The sequence below is a fragment of the Seriola aureovittata genome, chromosome 12 (genome assembly GCF_021018895.1).
Source record: "Seriola aureovittata isolate HTS-2021-v1 ecotype China chromosome 12, ASM2101889v1, whole genome shotgun sequence".
In the NCBI taxonomy this organism is placed as follows: domain Eukaryota; kingdom Metazoa; phylum Chordata; class Actinopteri; order Carangiformes; family Carangidae; genus Seriola; species Seriola aureovittata.
The window spans coordinates 19,019,368-19,042,252 of NC_079375.1; the positions used below are offsets into that span (position 1 = coordinate 19,019,368).

At 41.0% G+C, this 22,885-nt stretch overlaps 1 protein-coding gene across 5 annotated transcripts in view; it reads left to right on the forward strand.

Moving 5' to 3' along the window:
• st3gal3b (ST3 beta-galactoside alpha-2,3-sialyltransferase 3b) overlaps positions 1-20,467 on the forward strand; it is a 48,014-nt gene extending 27,547 nt beyond the window's left edge. For all 5 annotated transcript variants that reach the window (XM_056392026.1, XM_056392025.1, XM_056392028.1 and 2 more), the window contains 6 exons: positions 957-1,020; positions 1,110-1,205; positions 1,354-1,540; positions 11,535-11,681; positions 13,145-13,291; positions 15,804-20,467. In XM_056392026.1, the coding sequence (XP_056248001.1) occupies positions 957-1,020; positions 1,110-1,205; positions 1,354-1,540; positions 11,535-11,681; positions 13,145-13,291; positions 15,804-15,893 (731 nt within the window). In that variant the 3' untranslated portion in view covers positions 15,894-20,467. The remainder of the gene's footprint in view (positions 1-956; positions 1,021-1,109; positions 1,206-1,353; positions 1,541-11,534; positions 11,682-13,144; positions 13,292-15,803) is intronic.
• Positions 20,468-22,885: the final 2,418 nt, after the last annotated feature.

A 22,885-nucleotide genomic window follows, 5' to 3' on the forward strand; every position in this document is an offset into this window, starting at 1 on the left:
TTTCCGCATTACTACAATACTGTTGGATTAAAGATAGCAACTGTAATGGAATCTGCACATTTGGGATGTTATGTTTTACAAGTATGAGAGGCCTAAAATGGCCAAGAGGAAAGAGAAATAATTGTAATATCTAACACTAGAAGCATGACTCTAGCAGAATGCCCTGTAGAACATGGCAGGAATGCGCGCTATGGCTAAACATCCCCGTTTCTCGCCCTGCGATCAGAGGGGTGCTGGCCACGCAGGGAGACAAGCTCAACATCGCCCACTTAACCAGGAGAATGTGCTTGTTTGAAAACAGCATTCCTCTCTGAGTGCTTTTATGGGAGAGTTTCTACATACACACGCATACCATGCTGAACCCTGTATGTCTGTTTCTCCCAGATTCACTCCTCTCCATTTTCTCCCATCACCATTATTCCTGTGGGTTGATTGGTCACTCCTTATCTGTGACTGAATAAACGGACAGAGGCGTTCTCTTCTCCAACTGTGTTAAGACCACCTAGATTGCTATATCTCTAGTGGTATGTTGGAGCTTTCGTCAGTTTATACATCTTCTAAAGGAACAGGGTCCCTCGGTCCTGGCTTTTCAAATATATAATTTTCACTTAAGAAAACATCTAATCTGTGATGTTACTCTGCTGTCCTGCTCCATAAGGGGAGTGAGCGCATAATACGACTAACCTTGAGGATAACAGTATATTTTTTGATCCTAGATTATGTGATACAGTACCTTGGATGGAGAGAATTTGACACTAGAGATATGCCACTGTCCTTTCATTGCCAAGAAAGCATTTATAAACCAACGTATTTATACACAAACTGCTCCAGGGAATAAAATACACAATATGCTCAAGTACAAAGTGATTTTTTTTAATATAATGTACTGCAGTGCAGTGTAGGTGATCACCTTAATTGTACTCTTCATGGTGAGTGTTTCTTCTTTTCCTCTGCAGAAAGAATCATAGACAGCATTTTAACTGCCACGAAAAATTATGGACTTGGAGAGGCGCTGGACAGGTAATTACTCACCCATGTCCACATGAAGTCCTGTTTTGCCTGTCCATCACTTCTTGATATTACTAACCTCTGTCCCTCCCGCCTTCCAGTCTCAGCTGTAAAAGATGCATCATCGTGGGCAACGGGGGCATCCTGTTCAACAAGTCTCTGGGGTCCCGCATAGATGAGTACGATATTGTAGTGAGGTGAGACGACTCCTTCAATTCAGTGCATAGTCTGTAGTTGGTTAAGTATAAATGACAACATCTCAAATACTTAACTTCCTGTGTCATGGACCTTATTGGCTCTTTGAAGAATGAATTCTTCCCACTAAGACAATTTTTGTGCTGGCAGGTTGAATTCGGCACCAGTAAGTGGTTATGACAGAGACGTAGGGACCAAAACCACCATGAGGATTACCTATCCAGAGGGGGCTATCCAGATACCTGAAAACTACGAAAAAGACTCACTTTTTGTTTTCTCTGCGTTCAAACCACTGGATTTCAAGTGGTTCCGGCAGATGGTCTTCAAGGAGAAACTGGTGAGCTTGTATTTAAATCATTGTCAAGTAATGAAAGTGAAAATCTTCAACTTATTTAACTCGCACACAAACACACACATCCTAAAAGATAATGGAATGACGACTCACAGCAGAAAAATCTGAGACACACTGAGTGGGTGTTCAAATATAAAAGGGTCCAAAATGAGAGGAGTGTTTGGTGCACAACAAAACTCAGCTCTAGCACCACTTAGCAGTAGAATTTTTAATGCTCTGTGTGTCTAAATGTGTCTGAGTTATGTTTTTGTTTTTTTTATAGCGCATAGCAGTCTAACCTCTGATCACATTCTGTACATTCCTCTCTGTGGAAATGTAAGCCATTCTAGTAAAGGGATTTAGAGGACAACATTAATCTATAGTGTGGATGTTTTAGATGCTTTGAATGGTTTAAATGCTTAATGTGGAAAGGACAGTTGAGAAAAACCAATGACTGTTACACATGTTCATTTTTCTTCTGTCTGTCTCTGGCAAGAGAGTGATTTTTTTTTTTTTTTTTTTCACGTTACATTGCCATTTTCTCCTGAATTACGAGGCTCTCCTGTTCTCTCATGTTTGGATGTTGCCAGACTAATAATTATGAATTAATTCACCACACAATAAATCTTTTGTGTGTCCTTTGAAACATTGTGATTGCTACGCTTAAATGATGGGCTGTGGATTGGCCTCTTAATCACAAGGGTCAGACTGAATGACAGAACAGGCTCTCCCTTATCTCTTAATGCATTACAAAAAGCATTCTTTTTTAATGGCCCCTGTGTCCCCTACGTTAAAACCTTTGTCACTGAAAAAAGCTTTCATAAGCACTTTCATTCAGTTCTTCTTGAAGAGTCTCTAGTATCGCTGTGAGATTTTTCTGAGCCTATTCAACTCCAGGACAATGGGAGCACTTATTAAAGCTCATCATAGAGTCAGTAAAATAAAGGTAGTGGTATTTAAAGAACCATACCATTATTTTTTACACGGTTTAGCCCATTTATTAACAATTATAATTACTTGACATCATTATGGAACATTTTCCAAAGCATGCAGTATTAAAGATTTGTGAATGGAGAAAAAATACATTAATACATTAATAATATTAATAATATTAATAATTTAATCTCAGACAGTATTTTCAGACACAGCGATAGGGTTTCCCCAATTTACTGTGAAATAACAGTAAAATGTTGCAAATGTAATTATATGAAAAACTTAAGTTGTAGCAAGTGGGCTAAACCTTGCATAAGAAGCTGTACAAACCTTAAATGTATCTTCTACCCAGGCAGAAAAGCTAAACTCCCCTCATTACTTTGGTGCAGGATGCTTCTGTCTAACCGGACAATCCAGAATCAGGCACACCAACTTTATTTTCCACCACTGCTGTGTGACTTTCAGGGACCAGAGGACATTAGTCATGAGTGAGAAAATGGGGATAAAAAATAAGGAGAAAAGGACAATACATTTATAGTAGAGAATGGAAAGGGCATAGAATGGCAAGATGAAACTGATGGTGTGACGTTGGATTAAAGGATGAGAGAATAGAGGAAAGATAGATGGAAAGGATAAAGTTAAATAGAGTAAAGGGATAATAGCTGGGGAAAAGAAAATGAGCAGTGGAAGGTAACGGTAAAGTAAAATGGAGGAAAATAGTTTGCTTGGCTGGCTGATGGCCCCTTCAGCCTTTGATAGGGCCCAGATTTTTCTGGTGTGTCAGAGGGAGAGGACAGTGGAAATGGCTGCCTGGGATAATTGATCTGGCCCCTGGCATCTGACTCAGCCGTCTTTGATCTACTGAGGAAGGAAGAATGTTTCCCATGGGTTAAAAATCAGGGAACAAAAAGAGAAAATCATCAGTGTCCATTGGTCCGAGCCTTGATGATAATATGGAAGAAGAGAACTGACAGATGTGCAAAGACCCGTGTTTGACCTCTGGATTGTCTTTAGTCTTAAGTCTGTTTCATACATCTGCAGTAGTTGATTTACTATCATGTAAATACTGTATATCACGTTATGTAAATGTTTCATGGGCAGTTCATTACTTTAATGGGAGACTGAGGTCACTGGAATTAGTTTTTGGCATTGAAGGTAAGCTCAATTCAGTGTCAGCAATATTATACATTAACACACATCAATGTAACATACAAAAAACAGTAGTGTATGGACTTAGATTCCAAAAAGATCCTAAAGCAATTTAACCTTATTATTAAGAGTCCGGGAGTCCGACTGTTGTTAGATGTTATGAGAGGAAGGTGTGTCTAGAAGGTTTTCGACCCACTGTATGTCTCCCTCTGTCATTTGACAGTATGCGTATATAAAGTCACCTTTACTTAAATGATAATTAGAATTTAGTCATTTAAATTGGTGTAGCATTTATGTGCTTATTTCACATCGCATGAAAAGGATCACTTTAGTAGGACACACAAGATGCCATTAATTTGTTTTCTCATTACAATTAGTGGTGTGTGGGTTTGAACATACAGTTGGCTACCTTGTGTTTCCAGAGCAACAATATCTGTTTACTAGTCGATTTTAAGTCTTAGCAACGACATTAAAGGAACAGAAGACTTGTTAAAACGCTGTTATACTAGCTTCATTGTATCTGACTCACACCCACATTAGACTAATGCAGTGGAAACATAAACATGGAGTGGTGTTTATGTGCCACCAGTGAACTTAGGGACACATTTCCAAAAACACTAACACATAAATGTTTTCTTTTAATTTTTTACCAATTTTCCATTATTACCAGATAACCAGTATCTGAATCAATGAAATGCAACTATCAGAGACATTTGGTTCAGAGAGTGATACTGCACACTTAAGGATAATGCAGCAGACATTCTCACCAAGTAGCAGCAAGCTTCCCTCTCTTTGCTCTGTCCATTCAGTCCATCCCAGAGCGAGACGTAATGTAACTATGGACCGCTGTCCTTTGGGAGCTTTTACATCTGTTGGCGGAGAAGGGGATTTCTTTGTGTAATCTGCATACTCACAGCTGGAAGGGATGCAAAACCTTTTCACTCCCCTTCTGCGGTTATGAAAGCAAGTGTCTTTCTTCGCCGTCTTCTTTTAAAGGTTAGTGGGCGGTACACACTTGTAGTGCAGCCGCGAGTGACTCATCCAGCTGGTGGTCAGCGTGCTTCACTTTCTTGCACTATTGTGGATTTTCAAACGCCTACGGCGCAGTCTTGGATGGCTGAACAGAATACAAATTAGTGAGGCAATTTCACAATCTGTTATTTAGTGTTTTGTACACTTTCACAAACACACACACATACACATAACCTCCCACTCACTCACACACGCACAGAGTCATAAACTTCAGGGCAACATTCAGACCAAGTCTAGATTTGAAAACTTGACCTTGTACCTGATCAGATCTTCAGTTTGCAGATACGGTTCTCTCTCTGATTGTGTCTCGTATTTGAGCTCAGTGAAGCCCTGTACTACACGTACAATTACAGAGCTGCAGCATCACAAGGTTTCCAACGTCCGTAATCCCTCGTTACCACAGGAATACGTGATTACCTCTCAACTTTGTCACTGCTTGAAAGTCTGACCCCACATATGCAGCAGCCTGGTTGATTGTCCGGTTACATGCTGTTTGCAACTGTGCTCAAACATGATATCCACGATTGTTGATATTTCCTTTTTTCCTATGTGTCTAGTTTTGATTTTTGCCCTCAAGCACAGCGCGCACTCACGGTTCATGCACACACAGCCGCAGTTGTTTGTATATGCGGGGATCTTTTCAAACAGAGCCAGTGAAGGATATACAGCCGGTGGTAAACACGGGGTTCGAAGGTGGAGTGTCGGTGTTCTATCTATCTTACTTGTTTACAGGAGCTTTCCCTGCCTCTCTTCAGGCCAGAGAGATAAATGATGGATGGAGACAATTTGAGGAAGAGAGTACTTCTCCTTTAATAGAAATACAGCCAGGGGTTCTTACTCAGAAGTATCAAAATATTGTAGTGAAGCCAATATTTTAAAAACATTGCACATCTTGTGTTCCAGAAATCGAGTGTGCGAGGAATTACTAAAATAGCTTGTTGCTTCATATCATGACCAAATTTCCAAATCAACTCCATCCGGCTGGAGTATCACTAGGAGGTATTTCCTATTGTTACAGTTTGTGTAATGCCCAGGTTTTTCAGTTTATAGACATTCCATTTTAGCCAAAAAAGTTTATTGTAACTCGAACACACTGTGGGACAAAAATAACAGCTATATGGTTCTTTTTTAAGCCCAAACATCTGTGCAGAAGCCCAAAGTAGCATGCATACATGCATTCATAAACATTTACATACTTGTAAACATGGATTCTGAACATGAACCAAGTGACTAACCTAGTGTCCGGATGTCACTGATTACCATGAGTGTTGTGTTTCAAAAATGAGTCACCTACCTAGCCTGCAATGATTAACACTCAAACCTGGACACTGGGTTTCTTTGTAGTATGTTGTCATCTGATGGATGTTGGGTAATTGAGTATTTATGCAAGTTTAAGGAGAACTTTGACATGTCAAAATGGTCAAAGGAAAGACTAATTTGTTTTCTAGTCAGATACGAGCAGATCTTGCCACGAGCGATAACTGTGTGAATCTCCCAAGATGTCACCTGCTAGTAGCCAGAGGCCACGCTGCACATTCAAGTCTTTAGAGTCGCGTTGTTGTCAAGTGTTGTGGAGACAAGGGTTTAAAACGGTGGGAAAGAGAAACCACTGTGACTTCATTGATGGCAGAGGTTGTGGTACGCGTCAAGAAAAGCAAAGGCAAAAAAAACAAATAAAATAACTAAAGCGGTCCAGAGTTTTCTCTCTGTGGATGTAAGAAACCGTAATCCCCTACTGTGCACCTCACCATTTACCACCTACTCTCTCCCTTTCAAACATTCTTTCTGAAACAGTTCCTCTTCAGTGGAGCACTTATGTGGTGAGACACTGCAACTTGTAAACTTAAAGGTCCGACATGTATACAGTGCTAATGACCTCCAGACAACCTTAATTGTGATTGTTAGCAGTTTGGTGGCTGCTGTTTTTGCTTCTAAATTGCTAAAGTCTACTTTCCGGAATCCGGTCAACCTCGTTTGAGTCGTCCTCACCATAAACATCAAACATAACCACATCCTCACACAGCAATTTACGGGACTGAAGAGTCCAGATAGAGCCATTTGTATGATAACTGCCTATCAAGAAATGAAGGATGTGTCATTCCAGGTGTATTATGAGATTATTGTGGAAAATACTCAACATGCATTGTATGTTGTGAGAGGATGGTCTGACTTCACTATGTTTGTGTCTGTTTACACTGAGGGGCTTTAAAGCCACCTGTAGTAACCAAGCAGATGTGAAACATTTTGTTCTTCCCTTTCCCCTCCTCTTATTACACTCCCATTCAGTGCTTCGCATTTCTCCACATTTCATTCAGTCCTTCGGGGGCTATAAACTGAGCTATCTGCTTCATTCAACACAGAGAAACCTGTTATTTTAAAGGTGAGTAAGGTTCATTGGTTTGTGCTTAAAGCCACACTGAAACCAAACCACACTGAAAACCATAAATGCACGGCTCTAAACCAAGCTGTTTCTTATTTTACATTTGTGCAGTGAAGTGCAACTGAGGTGTATTTTCTGTTTCATGCAACTGGAAACGGATTCATGTCATTGTGTTTATAGCCGGTCAAATTTAAGTATTTTACTAGCCAATTGTTAGTTTGCTGATATTTTTATTGATTTTATACATCATCTTTATTATGCCTGCATGTTTTGAAAACAGATGCATAAGTGTCTAACATAGTTATATTGACATATTTAGAATGTTGTACATTTTCCATTTCAACACACCTTTTGTCATTGATCTGAACAATATCTCTCAGTCTACATCACTTTTTCCATCTGTTTGATCCGTCACTTCTCTTGGCTTACAGTAGCTCCTCTCATCCTCTGACATTGTCTTCCTCTAATCCTGTGCTTTAAGCTCCTTTGGTGTTGATTTGTATAGCTGGGTTTTTTCCTACGGCAAGACAAATACATTTAGCCCTTACAAAGCTTCTGGTGTAGTCGGCAACACTGACATGAACACAGTGTTGTTATGGTATTAGTCTGTTATTAGTGGGAAATATGTTAATGGTATTGCCTTAAGTTATACAGTTATAGAGTAATACATTTTACACTTGCTTCAGTATCTCCTCTTTCAGACTCCCCAGTACTTAAGATCTGTTCACACATTACATTCATGTACAAGTACAGGTATACAACCCAACTTCCCAGCTTGTTGTGGTGTGTTGGAAACCATGTTTATTTAAGTTAGTAATGTAGCAGATTGCTACTAACCCCTCAGATATCGAGTAAATGTACTATTAGTTGTGCACATTTGGCTTCCATTCCACTTTAAATGCTCTCAGGCAGCCTTAACTTCAGCTTCTCTGAGGCTGACTTGTTCTGTGAGCCTTGTGTTATGTGCTTTGATGATTCAGTGGTGTGGGACCTTTTCTTGGACAATACAGTCACCTCCACATAGTTTTGCTCATGTTGCCTACCTGCTTTGGTCAGGCTCTGTTAAATGTCTAAATGTGAAGCAAAGGACTGTGACTGTTCTTTTCTTGTGCCGTGTCATTCATCAGAACTATTTTTCCTCCTCATTGACTTATAATCTCAGAAGCACTGCCAAGAACTGTCAGTATCTTGACAATACCAGGCTCTTATTACTGGTGCCTGCAACAGACTTATCTCCAGTACAACTCTTAACCCCCAAAATCAAGATGCCCATTAAAAAAGTAACCTCTGATAGTCAATAAGTGCTTTTCCATCCACCTGTTTTATTTTTAAAGATTATCATTCGATGTTTTTGCTGTTATTTCACAGTTAATTGTGAAGAGGCGGACAGGAAACATGGCGGACGGTTACCAAAGTGCTCCCATCCACCTGTTTTTATGAGCATTCCCAATTAGTGTATAAAACGCTGGAAAGTCAAAAAAGAAGTTAAAATATTGCAAAAACTGTTTTACACTTGGTTGACGTATCAACTAAAACAAAGTGCGACAACGTGCAACAGATAAAAGCATCAGATATGTGTGAGGAATGAGGAAACTGTAACCTTCCTCAGATTAATACATAAAACACCATGTTTTCCACATTGTTTCCTGCCGTTTCGAGGTTTGACTGGCACTCAAATTATACTCTGCCCTTTTCTGCTGCAATGATTCACCGGCGACTGACTGGCAAATTGTTGCCACAAACTGTTTTTCTGGATGTGAATGAAAATGCGCATAAATTTACATTTTCTTTTGCTAATTTTCTGGAAATTTGTGTGTTTTGCTAAAGGTGGACAGAAACTGTACTAATGTCAACACAAGTGGAACTGTTACGCCCCACTTTACCTTCTTACGACTAAGTGATGTTGACCTCTCTATCTCCTCTCCTTGCATTGCAATACAATTAATTCTCCAAGTTCAAGATTGTTTTAACAGGTGCTTTATTGGAGCACACAGCCTTGTGCACACACTTAAATCTAATAATCTAACCATAAAGCTGTCGCAAGAGAAGGGAAACAGCCATTTCCTCTCTGACCACAGCCCAGCGACAGCCTAACCAGCCAAGCTACACACTTGTGTTCACCTTTGAGCATGTGTGTGTCAGGGCTCGGTGAGTAAGTGGTGTAGGACCACTCTGCAGTTTCCTGTTCTGTCCGTGTTCAAATGCTACTGGCACAGTGCTGCTTCTCTTGACAAACCAATACACACTCACGCAGAGGTTAGCGGTCAGTCCACAGTGGAAGTCACATCCTGTTCCCTGGAGGTTATTTGCGAGAGGTTTCAGTACTGCTGCTGCAGTGTTCACCACTGATAATGTAGTGATTTTCAGCAGTAATTGAACAGTCTAAGTTTAATCTTTATTTACCCACATGAGACTTTACTTCTTATTAAAACTCATCTTGTATCACAGTCATATTTTAATATTCACATCCAGTAACAACCCACAAATGCAGCCTTCATTGCTTTGACTGTACAGCTCCTCTGGAGTTTGACAGCTAAATGTGCTGTCTAAGAAGGGTTGAGTGTTATCATTAACTTTCCCTGACCATCCTAACTGCTGGAGGTTTGAGTTGGAGACCTTTTTAATGTAAGCAACTTCTGACATTCCTAGACTTGTAACAGCACCCGCCACCCCTTCCCTCCCACCAGACCTGAATCTGTACATACTAATTGCCCGTACATTTGTCAAAGCCACCTGTACTTGTCTGAATATCTTCAAAGAGAGAGATCCCCACCCCATGACATTTATGTCTATGTACATGTCAGGTCATAGCTGTGTAAAGCCAGGGGTGTGTGTTGTGTGTCATTAGCTTCTCTCCTTCCTAGAAGAAAGAAAAAAATGCATCACTCTCTTTATTCAGCGTACACAGACGCGCACACATCCAAACAGCGCTGCTAAATAGATTCCTGGCAAACACAAGCTGTGTTGACAGGAGAGATGAGCTGCTGTTCCTGTTGCAGCTTGCCGAAGGCACAGAGCTGGGCCCACGTTCAAAAAGAGCCGCCACCGTTGAAGCCACAAAGCCAGCAGACTTGTTGCTACTGCCTCTGCCAACACACACAAACACCCACAAACACACACACACACACACACAGAGTCATGCATTGCTGTATCAAAGGCAGCCCTGGCGGGTGCTTGACTATTTGAACAGGTGATTCCCATTTACATTTGCTGACCCTATTGGCTTCATGCCTCTTAGGAAGTCACACTGTCAGGCAAGTAAATCACGCACTGCTAGTTCATTGCATTTTTATTGGGTTTATCATTTAAATTTTAATGACCACTTGCATTATCGACCATTATTGATATTTTGACCCTGAAATATTAAAGGGTACTTTTTTGATTTTGCATCTCAGTATCTTACTATTCAGTGGCTCTTCTGCTATGACTAAGTTGAGCAAGTGTGTTTCATTAGAGTTACATAATTTTATTCAGGTGGTGCTGCAGGCCTGTCTGACAGGTTGCCCTGGCGACTGATGATGATTGCCTTGTGTAAAAAAAAACCTGAGGTCTCGCAGAACACCCTCAGGTCAAGGTGTGATTTGAACCATTTCCTGTCAAATGCCATATTTAACCTCAGATGTTGGCTAGCAAAACCGTTTTGGGGTTTGTGATTTACCAACTACATGTCTGATAATAAATCAGTGTTGACTTTACCGCCATTCCCCTGCAAATATCATGTAATTTGGTAATATACTAATGCAAACAACTCCATCAAACCTAACCATTAATGCCATGTGCAACTTTTGCTCTCTATAACAGTCAAGGAGTAGTACGTTTTGATAGGGAAGTTGGAGAGAAATCTTATCAGAACATATGAGGGAAAAAGTAGGAAAGATCAACTCAGCAATGAAAAGGAAAATCCTGTTCCTGAGTCAGTGTGTGTGTAAACATGAACTTCCTAAATGTCCATCACCAGCATCGTGGTCGTAATTGTCATTTTTCTCAGTTTTCTGGTTTTAGAAGAAGGAAAAGAGCCTGTAAAGTAGTAACATTGTAATTTTTAATTTCCTTTTAAATAAAAGTAAAATAGAATGAATTGAGAGAAATAATACAAAATGTGCGTGGAAGCAGTAACCTCTCAACAATCCAGGGTGGCTGCACCCCTCACCCACCACTCTCCTCCTACCAGGGGTCGTAATTACTGATGTCCTGCGAGCCCCTCACCCTGACTTCATCCATTAAAGGCCCAAAAGCCATTTCTCTAATCAGTGCTGGTAGGGCTCTGGCCTCTGGTTGGCTTCTGTGTTTTATGTCAGTGTTACAGAGGATAAGCTTGCTTTCATGTTGGTGGTAAGTCACGGTTGGCTGTCCACAATGGAGGCGTCATCATGTGAATGTGAGATCTGCTTTTTATGTGCATGACTGTGACCATGCAGAGAAAAAATAACAGACCAGTATTTATAACTAATTTACAATTTTCTGTTTTTCCTCCCATCTTCCCTTCTCTTCTGTCTGTTTCCTCAGAGGGGTACAGAGGGTTTTTGGAAGTCGGTGGCTCACTATGTGCCTCGGGAGCCGGCCGAGATGAGAATCCTGAATCCCTACTTCGTCCAGGAGGCTGCCTTCCAGTTCATCGGCCTGCCCTTCAACAATGGCCTCATGGGCAAAGGGGTAAGACTCATATACAGGAGCTTTGATTAGAGAACAGTTGTACCAAAGATTTGGGTTCCTTCTTGTCAAGATGGTAGGTTTCTTTGGAGATGTAAGAGAGGAAGCTTTCTGGGAGGTTCTTAACCTCAGGACGACCACCTACTGCCACCATTTTCACTATATAAAGAGAGAGCAAGGGAGAGAGGAAATACCAAAAATTTCTCATCGCTGACATTGCCAAGGTGCTGGATACCTGCTGTAACCCTGGTTCAGTCTAAATTCCACAGTATGTGTTAGATGTTGATGTATGTACTTTGCTCATGAATCATGTTTGTCTGGACCTGAGAGAGCAGAGAAATTATCAGAGAAACAAAGATTTTAGTCAGTGGCCATCAAACGGGGTATGGAGCAGAAAAATCTAAACTAAACACCAGAAAGCATTTGAACTTTAATGCTGGTGTGTATGTGTATATGGTTGCGTATGCACATATTGTTTGTGTGATCTGCTGGTACCTGGAGAGGGAATATTGTTACATTGAGGACTGTATCACTGTTGCTCTGCCCTCTGGGGCCACCACAGCACCCCTGCATGAACTCCCATCTGCAACATGTGTTCAACATGTGGGCATCTGGCCCCTGTGTGTGTGCGAGAGAGAGAGAGAGGGAGTGCATGGTCATTTGTGTCTATGTCTGGGTGTTTGCTGTGCTGTCCCATACAATACAAGCTACAGAGTTGTATGAGTTGGCGTATTATTTCCCCAGAACACTCTACTGTCTGTCTTTTGACTATCAGAGTGTATGTTTATGTACGTGAAAATTAATGAGGAGGCCTATTTGTTGTACGAATGTTTATGTTGAATGTGTGTGCGAGTGTGTGTGTAAATTAATCTATATTAGAAGAAGCAGTAGGGGGTTGGCCAGCTGCTAGTTCAGCTCCACCGACCCTGAGGGCTGCAAATCAGTGTAATGGTTTAAATGGGGCCTCCCTCCACTCTTTCTTCTGGACCTGCTTTTTTTCCTCAATACCCACACTCTTTTTTTCCACCTCTCTTGTTCTCCAACATCCACACACACACACACACATACACACACAGACATACACACACACAGCCCAGATACCCCCCAGATCTCCAGCAGCCCAGGGCAGTTAGGAAGCACACTGCAACCCTGTAGATCACTGTTTCATAGCAGGGGTCTGCAGGGGTCGTGTCTTAAAGGTAATAGTTAATCACCAAGTGTTCAAAGTCAGTTAGCAGCAGTGGGGCAGAACAAAGACAGAGGTATAAAGGAGGGAAGGCAGATACATGAGAGGGAGTGGACATCTGTCTCTGAACTAGTGTTTCAGAATTGGCTGGAAATAATGATGATAATAATAAAATAATACTGCACGTTTTTAGTCTATATTAATCCTTGTGTTACTCAAAGCACATTTTTGTTGACAAATGCTCCTGGTATGTGTGTGTGTCTCTCTGCTTTCACTACAGAACATTCCAACTTTGGGAACAGTAGCTATAACGATGGCACTGCATAACTGTGATGAAGTGGCGGTTGCAGGTTTCGGCTATGACATGAACACTCCCCACGCCCCCATGCACTACTATGAGACTGTCAAGATGTCCGCCATTAAAGAGGTGAGTGTTGCTGAAAACAGCACTTATTTCACTACTTTTCAAATAATCAAGGCGCTCTTAAGTGACCAGATCTTTAAATTAAATCTGGTGCATCCCAATGAGAATGAGATATTATGGCTTTTATCCCTACTCACTGTGGCCACTGAAGAATAAGTTAAGAAACAAATAACTGTAACCAGTCCTGTGGAGGTTGAGGGGAAGTTGAAATGGCTTACGGCCAAAATACATTCACTACAAAGCATTCGCTATTTGGGGTGATGGTAATATTAATCCATATATTAGTTGTGCACAAATTCAACTTCTCTCAGCTTTTGCATTTACATCCAAAGATATTTCAGTACTTGAAACATTCCTGTTCAGTAACCCTGGAGATTTTCTCTGTGCTACCTGCCCAACACACAATTTATATCTAAAGTAGGCACATAGTGTTGAGGACAAATACACATGTGAACTTCAGCTCTATCCGTCTGCCTTAAAAGTACTTAAGACAAGTGGGTATGGAGGGGCTATTAAACAAATATTAAATTAAAACTAGAAAGAGTCGAACTGGAACAAATTAAAAATGTGTTTTTTACCCCATGTAATGAAATCTAAAACTTTTAACGCACCTTAAAACTCTTAATAAAACTAGACTGAATGTGATTATAAAAGAGGAAAATTAATAAGAGAATAAAACATTAAGAAATTAAAGCTGTAATGACCTTGGATTGAAGTGCCACTAGGCTTTCATCAGTCACTGTACCAACATGACAGACCTCCATCGTCTCCATCAGTCAAGTCTTCCTCTCTTTGTTTACACTGAAACCCAGTGGAATCAAAGATGTCACCCATGTGCTGACGGGTGTAAACCATGAGCTCAGTATGACGATAACCTTTGTCTAAACTCCCAGTGAACCACTGGCATTTATTATCATCATCTTCATCAACGTTGTCATCATCAGCCACACATGGCTAATTAATGGGAATACTTTTGGCTTTTTTGTTTGGAACACTTTAACCGTTGCCAGTCCCTGGGGTTGTTTGATTTTCTGGAACCACAAGGCCCCTGAGCAGTGAAATCATCCACGTATTATTTCCACTGCTTTGGAGAAACAGATTGTTTCCTATCTATCAAAATAAACAAAAATTGATTATAAAATGTCACATACGTCACTTTAGACTGTGTGGTGCTATTGAGGTCACTTTCTTTGCTATACAAGACGCTGCGCTTTTATCTGATCCTGAGTTCTGTTATCCCAGAGTTAATCAAGTTGAGAATTGATTTAGTTAAAGCTGCTGTGTTTGATATTTTTTATAATGATCAAATGGCCTCTTGCGTGTGAAAGGGGTTGCTTGTAGCGACAGACAAACAAGGATTTATCACGTTACTGTCCTTTTTCCCTCAGCTCTTGACACCTTTTAATTCACAGCCTGCAACTTTAATGTTTTGATTCACTCTCACCGCTCTGTCAGCTAAAAAGATCTGAAAACCCACTGTTTACTACCTGTCCAGCACCAAACAGCAGGTGGACAACGTTGGTAACCAGCTGGTGAATATAGTTTAGCACTTACCAGCTAAAGAGCTTTTTTAGCTAATACGTCCTTCTCTTCTACAAACAAGGACACACAGCTAGTGTTGCACATCGGCTTTTTGAACAAGCTACCAAACCAGCATCCACCAGGGGAAAAGTGCACTACTAACGACATCTTGCAGGCTAGCTAGATACTTAGCTAGCCAGTTGTAGCATTTCAAAAAGCACTTAAAAACGTAACTGCAAATATGCTTAATGGTACTAGTCTTCATTCTTCAACACCACTGCTAACAACACTCCTCTGTCACTGACATGTAAGTTATTGACCAGCACTCAGTTGTTGACATTGGTGTCAATCAAACACTTAACCTGGCCTGTCCACTCAGAGGCTTTGGAGATGTATGTGTCTTTTTGATTGCAAATGGATTTCAGTTGGACTTAAACATTGCAGCCCTGTTTATGCTAATTTCTACTTAAGCTGTACTCATTGTTCCTCGTGGTCCCGGTGTGACCCATCACACAATGGTAGGAGGTTTGACTTAGACTGACCCAGAGACTGCAGAAAAGTCTTACACTGAGTCTGAGTTCTGTAGGGCCTGGTCGAGCTTCACACTTTATTTTCTTCCTCCTATTCCCTCCTGCATGTTTCCTCCTCCACCCTCTTCCTCGTTCAATTGCTCTCTGGCCGATTCTTCGTTTCTCCATCCCAAAGCACCACACAGGAACCAGCGGCTCTGGTTACATGTTGACCCATAGGACTGAATCCTCATAGCACAGCAGGGAGGAAAACTGACCCAGCGTGGCTGTACATATATAAATGCACACATGTACACCCACGCGTATAGACACAGGGAATATGAAAATCCCAAACTAACACACAGGCTTGTGGGCTCACTGCATACAACAATGGTTTTGTTGAATATGGCCTGTGCAGTTTTCTTCCTACTTCAGCTGTGATGTTGTATGACTCTGAATCTGTCTTTTCTCTGGATCTGTCGCAGTCATGGACACACAACATACCCAAGGAGAAGGAGTTCCTCCGCAAACTGGTGAAGGCCAATGTCATCACAGACCTGACCAATGGTATCTGAGTTTACAACCCACCCACGGTTTCCCTCTGCCTTTCCCAAAGGACTACAAAACAGGAAACTGGGAAATGGATCGACCTGGGGAGAAAGAATCTTTTGAATCCGGGTGGCCTGCACACTGCCGGGGTTTTTATATCAAAGGAGATTATTTAAAATAAAAAAAAGATACAGGAGGGTTTCTGTGGAGAGATGCACACATGTGCCTTCTGAACCAAAGACTCCTGCTGATTGAAGCGGGGGTGGCGAGGGGCCCTGGGGAGGACTGGATCTGCCTGGTTCCTGTCTTATCATAAGGCAGTCGCAGAAAAGCTCCACCGGCTCCACGCTCTAACGTTTACCACTTCAAACACCCGAATATCACATGATTTAATAGTAAGAGCAGAGGTGGCATGTCGACATGCAGATTTCAGATGATGAAGGGACAGAAGAGAGAAGAGAGAGAAATGAAAAGAGGACTGTCACAGAGATTGTGTGGGGATGGGTTGAGTATTAGCAGTGCCAAACGTACCTCGTACAGGGGAGAGGTCGCCCGCCTCTCCTTTTGCTGCCTGAATGTATTCACTTTCCTCAGTGTAAATATCAAAGATTTTTACTGTGCTTTTTAACAAGCTGCAGCAGCCCCCGCCCCGTCAACCCCACCCTGTCCCCCACCTGCCATTTGTCCATTCATTCATTCCTTTTTTTTACTACTGCTACTCTGTCCAGGGTCCAAACTAAACACTTGCCAGATGACAGCAGATAAATCAGTGAGGTTCACCTGCCACACAGCCGGGTGTCACTTGAAGACACTAACATTCAAGCGTTTAATTACTTCAGTTTTTGAAGTTTTCTCTGTAAAGTCTCTGTAGAGGAATTGTGTTACTGACTCAAACACCAGGTGCTTTTTACACTGACTCTGCACAGAGTGCGTTTTTCTGATGTCTGAATGGTTGGTCATCCCTGTGTTGCTGCTCACATCAAGTGACAGGCCACAAAAAACAAAACATTAAAGACTAATACAGATAAATTATTTCAAAGAGTCAATTGAGTTCAAGTTCAGTACAATTAAAACTGTGTTTGGTGTTTTTAGTTACAATTTTATCTTTTAAGATTCTCTACACTACACTGCATTGAAAGCACACATTACCACAGTTAATTATTTTGGTCAATCTTTTGACAGGTTAACCAGCTCTGGCAGGTGAGCCCTGAAGAAAAATTTGGACACTGCATCTCTCTCCTTCTCCTCTCTGTCTTTTTGCAAATCCTTCATCCTCTTAGTTCATTCATGCCCCATGGTACTGTTTTCATCACTTCAGCTGTGAGCCTTCAGGCTGCAGCAGAGACATACAGGTCAAGGAGAGCAGAGACTGTATGTTGGTTCCCTTTCCCAACCTCCTGTTGCTGCAGACTTTCTTACTCTATGGTAAATGTTGAAAGCTCGGATTGTAGAATATAAATATATATTTTTTTGTTTTTAGGTTAATTTTAATAATTTATTTTGTTACAAAGTCCCAATGTTTTGCTCACAGGCAGGCCTGCTTTCCATTGTTTTTGTTCAGAGTAGGGATGTCACGAGAACCGATACTTCGGTACCAAGTCCATGTCAAAATTCTGAAAATCTGACGGTACTACTTGTTTTCTACACTACTGTATGAACCAAAGGTACTGTAAATGTCGTAGGTGCTGGAGATGACTGACGAGAGCAGTACAAAAAACCCAAGTGTTCTAGTCTGACAACAAACTTCAGGAGAAGAAGGCAGGCTCTGTAAACTATAGCGGCATGTGGAATATACAGCAGGTATGGGTACAGCAACAGGTCCCCCACCACTTGTGGGAAATTTACACCAGGGCCAGAGCACGGAGATATTTTGTGTTTGACGCGGATCAGCAGGGACAAGTTACAGACAACCTACAATTGCGACAGCTGGCATCTGTTGTAGCGACGCGCCACACACAATGTTCCCAAAGCTAACGTTAGCTTGTTTATGCTAAAGTAGCAACAGCTAATAACATGAGCTGGGTGCTCACACAATTATTAGGGTGCAGTCATTATTGTTTAGTCTGTTTTAAAATATAACACAGATTTTTTTTTTTTAATTAATATTTTCACACCATGGGTCTGTTACGTGTTAACGATTTTAACTGCTGCTTGCACACTGACTATATAGAGATATTTGCATGTACGTGAGCACACTGTGTGTGCAGCAGCTTCTGTTTGCTGGTTTGGCGGTTTTTGCTGTGGTATCAAATTGGGTACCAAGAATCCTGGAATTTCATTGGTATTGGTACCGGCTACCAAATGTCTGGTATCGTGACATCCCTAGTTCAGAGAAAACAAAAGTTTGAATTTGTGTTTTGATTTCACCACCATGTGCTTCCTCAGAGACTGCATCTTTTAATTTAGTGGCAGAAGCAGTGTTGTGACTGAGTCTGTTTAGAACTGGCTTAGTGTTAAATGTAAGCAGCCCTTTATTTTTGTCTGTTGTGCAGTTTACATAAACATCATTTCTTAATCTAGGAGGTGGTAATTGCCAGACTAACTTGTAAATTAACATCACATGTGCTGAAGATCTTGCCACATGCTTTTCAGTATTTATATACTGTGTTAACGTACATTAGAAAGTGTTCAGTATTATACAAGCAAAGAGTTTGCTTCTCCTCCTCTTACTTCCCTCATTTCCTTATAATTTATAATTAGTTAATTATCACATTAATGCGAAAATCAGCTTTATATGGTGATGGTGCATTTTAAGTTCTTTTTTTCTTTTTTCTTTTTCTTTTTTTTTTTTAAATTTAAACAATTCAAACGGGGTTTTCACCTATTTTCTGTTCCTACTTTTTCTGTGGAAGTGCATATTTACTGTACCTTGTACTCACATACAGATTCACTTCCAATACTCTCAATCAATAAGCTGCTGTTGTTACTGTCCATTACATTTCTCCATGATTAAGTTTCCAGAAACACTGCTGGGATCGTGCCACCGTGTTTTCTACCCAGTTCTTTCAGAGCAGTTCCATTAGGTTTGAAGGAATGGATCATCATTTTGGAAAACTAGGCCCTGTTTGGATATTGTTGTTGTTTTTTTTTTCTAAGCATAGTGTACAGGGAACAGTTGACCATTGCACTATCATGAGGCGCTGTCAGTGCCTTACACCTCATAACCTGGAAACTGTAGCGAGGAGTTTGACACAAGAAAGTAACAGCAGCTGATTCAGTATTTAGGGTCAGCTCCAGGTCAGGACAGGTCAATATCTTCACTCATGTCATCTGGGACCAGTTCATTTCATATCTGTACTGTATGTACATTATATACAGTGTAGGAAGATTTAAGCCCCACACTGGTGGCTCTGTATGTTTTAGCCCATAAACTACATACTGTATATATTCATATGTGTATTATAAATGTTGGCTGCTAAATGGTAACAATTTAATTCAAGATTTGACCAGATTCACTTTTCACTTCATGTGTTATTGCTTATTGTTTGTCTGCAGCATAGCTCATCACTTCTTCAGTTTTTGGGAGCTGAATATAAAAGGGGCACTCTGCTGATTTTACACAAGTTTACTACAGTTTAGTAATCATGAGCAGTTGTATAATATTGTTCTAGGGGAAGTTTTCCAAAGTTTGAAAGAAATAACCCTGATGATTTCATCAAGGGAAGGTGTTTTTAGAAATTAATCCATACTATGGACTAAAACTCAGCCTCTGCTGCTCTGAGTATGATCAATATTTTTCTTTTTTATCTGTCTTGTCACCTCCCAGCTTTATGGAGGTGCAATGATAGATCACTGGAGTACCGTTTCAACGCTTGAATGTTGCAACATCCTTGAATGCACCAGCAAGGAGAGTTTGAAAGTGTTCCCTGCTGACTGCCACAGCACCATATCACAATAACATTGACATAAAATAAAGGCAACTTTCATAGATAATGTATCACAAACGAGTTAGACAAAACCAGTGACGGCTTGGAAGGCCGATAATAAATCTAAAATCTTTATAGGTTGTCGTAGAAATGGTTATTAATAATGTAAAACATGTGCAATGTGTGCTCAGCAGGCTAAAACATGCCAAGCCACCAGTATGGTCTTTAAGGCTTTGAGACTAAGCAGATCCTGATTACAAGAGGACCCATTTTTCTTTTTCTTTTGTTTTTTTTTTTCTTTTCACTTCAGTAGGTTCTGAATTTTTGCGAATGCTTGAGGAGTTCAAATGGATTGGACTCGAATCGCGTCTTCTAATAACCTTTTCATAATAAAGCAGAATGTATTAGCTCAACATATTTATAAAATTTTTGATTGTTTTTTTTTTTGGTTTTTCAACATCATCAGTGGGAAGTCAAAGTGATCAATAGTATTATTGTTTTTATATATAAATATATATATATATATATATATAAATGGCTTTCTGCATCTCAATAAATCAGTTTGTAATGGATATTTGCCTGTGCATGTTTGCATTGTTTGATTCTGTGGAGCAACTGGATATATTTTTCCCAACAGCTCAACAGTGATTTTTCTTTTTGTATTTGTTTTGTTGTATAAACATATTTCTGTACACTGTGAATTTTCAGTATATATAGTAAATATTTTTGATGTATTTAGTCTACTTTCTGTTTTATCTCAACTTATGGGCTTTTCATCCTCAAGAAGATGATGATCTTCAGATGATGTCAAAGCCGAGGGGCTCACGTTACGCAGCTCAGCTTACATCAGGTATTCTACAGTCTGTGTGTCACTTTCAGAGGTTACAAACTGCAGGAAGCTCACACTAAAGATGAAGGAGGGACTGAGTGGAGAAGCGTGGAGAAGGGGATTTCCTCTGCTGCTCTGTACTCTGTATCTCCTACCTGCAGAGCCAGAGGAAATCATTTTTCAATCCTCCATCCACCGGACTTCCTCCCTAATGTACTCTCCTTTTCTCTTGTGTGTTTATGTCTGTCCCACTCGGTGTCCCTCTCCGATTCTCACTTTTCTCCCCTCACCTTCTCCTCCTGCTTCCCTCATTCTTTCTGTTTTGCCTCCGTGTATTTCTTTCTCTTCACCTGCTCGAGTCTGAGGTGGATCTTGTTTCATTGCTGTAGCCGTAAGGGACTCGTTCAAAACCTGTTGCACACGCACGCAGCCTAACACACAGACTATTCAGCTGTGAAACTCTCACTCACTTTGACACGCCGCAACATCACTATAAACCAGAGGAGTGTTGCTGAGAATGAGCGAGAGCTGGCCGTCCAGCTGTGGGCTGCTCTTAAGCCGGTGCTGGTGTGAGGTGAAAGAGGACAAGACGCTGTGGGCCCTTAAAGCGCCACTGGACCGTCCCATCCTGCTGTTAATGGGGTGCCAGAAACTTTTCAGCTCCCACAAGTCACGCCTCACCGGTCGCCAAAACCACCGAACTCTGGCTACTCTGACTCGACAGATTTCCTGACCTCCGCAGGGTGGGATCGAATGCTCATTCCCCTCGGCAGGAGGATATTTGCCACCAGGGATCTCCCCTCAAGGCAGCTGGCTGCCTGGAGGCGGTCGTTCCTGTTTGTCCGGCAGACAGGGGCATGAGCATGCCTGCACCTCTTCAGCCGATGGGCCTTTTATTCTCGGCGACAGGTTCCCCGCCCCACCTCCTCTCAGTAGGTTTGGAACGGAGAGGCCACGACCTCCGGGCCTGAAATTTAAACTCCTCGTAAAAAGAGTTGGAATGGGGAGAGAAAACACCCATTTTTTTTCAGTGTTTACTTAATGCCGGGTCAGCTGAGATGAGGGAAAACAACATTCCCTTCTCCGCACTGCGTCCCACATTCTGTCAGTCCACCTTTGTCTGGGGATGGGTCACACCTACAGGGCTGTCATGGACCTGTATCATTAGTGTTTCTTCTTGTACTGTCAGACTCAGAACTTGCACTCTGCACTGATCAGTAATCAACAAAGATAATTTCAGAATGACACAAAACATTTCAAAGAATTGTTAATTGTTCTGGTTGTTTCTCTGAACGCACAAAAACAGTTCCCAGACACAAGAAGCAAGTCAGAAACATCTGTTAAACAAAACACTTTACTCAGTCACTTTGTGGTTTTTAAGATGAAATACAAGGAGGAGACAAATACACTTTTCAACAACTTTGGCATAGCGCTTTTTGTAGCACCTTGCTCATAGAAAAAAAATGCTGCATTTATCATAGTCACAGTTCTTTACAGCAGAGGATGCAACCCGAATTTTTAACCAGGTAAAGAATTTTAGTGCCTCGAACTGCTACTTTTATTTTTGATTCATCCGTCCTTCACATTAATTAATCAGTAATATGATGAATTCTATAGACTGTTAAATAGTAAATAAATGTCCAATGAAATTTCCCAGAGGACGAGGTGTCACCCCAACGTTGCTTGTTTTGCCTGATTAAACCCCCAAGATTTGGTTGACAAAATAAAATCACCACAAGGTCCACTGAGTGGCTGTTCAGGAGTTTTCAGTCATGTCACATGGTCTTCATCAGCAGATTTTGCTCTGTAAAACTTTGTGTTCAGATTCCACTTTGGAGGACTTGTTCAAATGAATTCTTTATCTTAGAAGTTGTTGTTCTGGAGCTCTCAATGAAATCAGATGAACTTCATCAGTGGCTGCAGTTTAGCACTAAACTGACCCTGTGGTGAGACTGTTTTGTCAGCTACTGCTTCGAAAGTCAAGAATGAACTTTATATTGCAATGTTCAAACCAACATGGATGAGAAATTTGAAGTTCTACAACTCCAAGAAAACTGGACAGACTCCATCCTGCTGATGAAGATCATGTGATTATGAATGATCCTTTGGTGAGATTAAAATGTTGTTTCCGACATCAAGCGTGGTTCTCAACCAGAAATATTCCATTTTAATTGACGTAAAACAACAAAAAGTCCCACATTCACACACTGGAGAAACTGAAACCAGTGAATCTTTGATATTTCTAGCTAACAGCGATGTCCGTCTCTAGCACTGTCACGAGGTTCACATTTGTGGTTTGGAGTCTTGATTTAATGACTTTAGT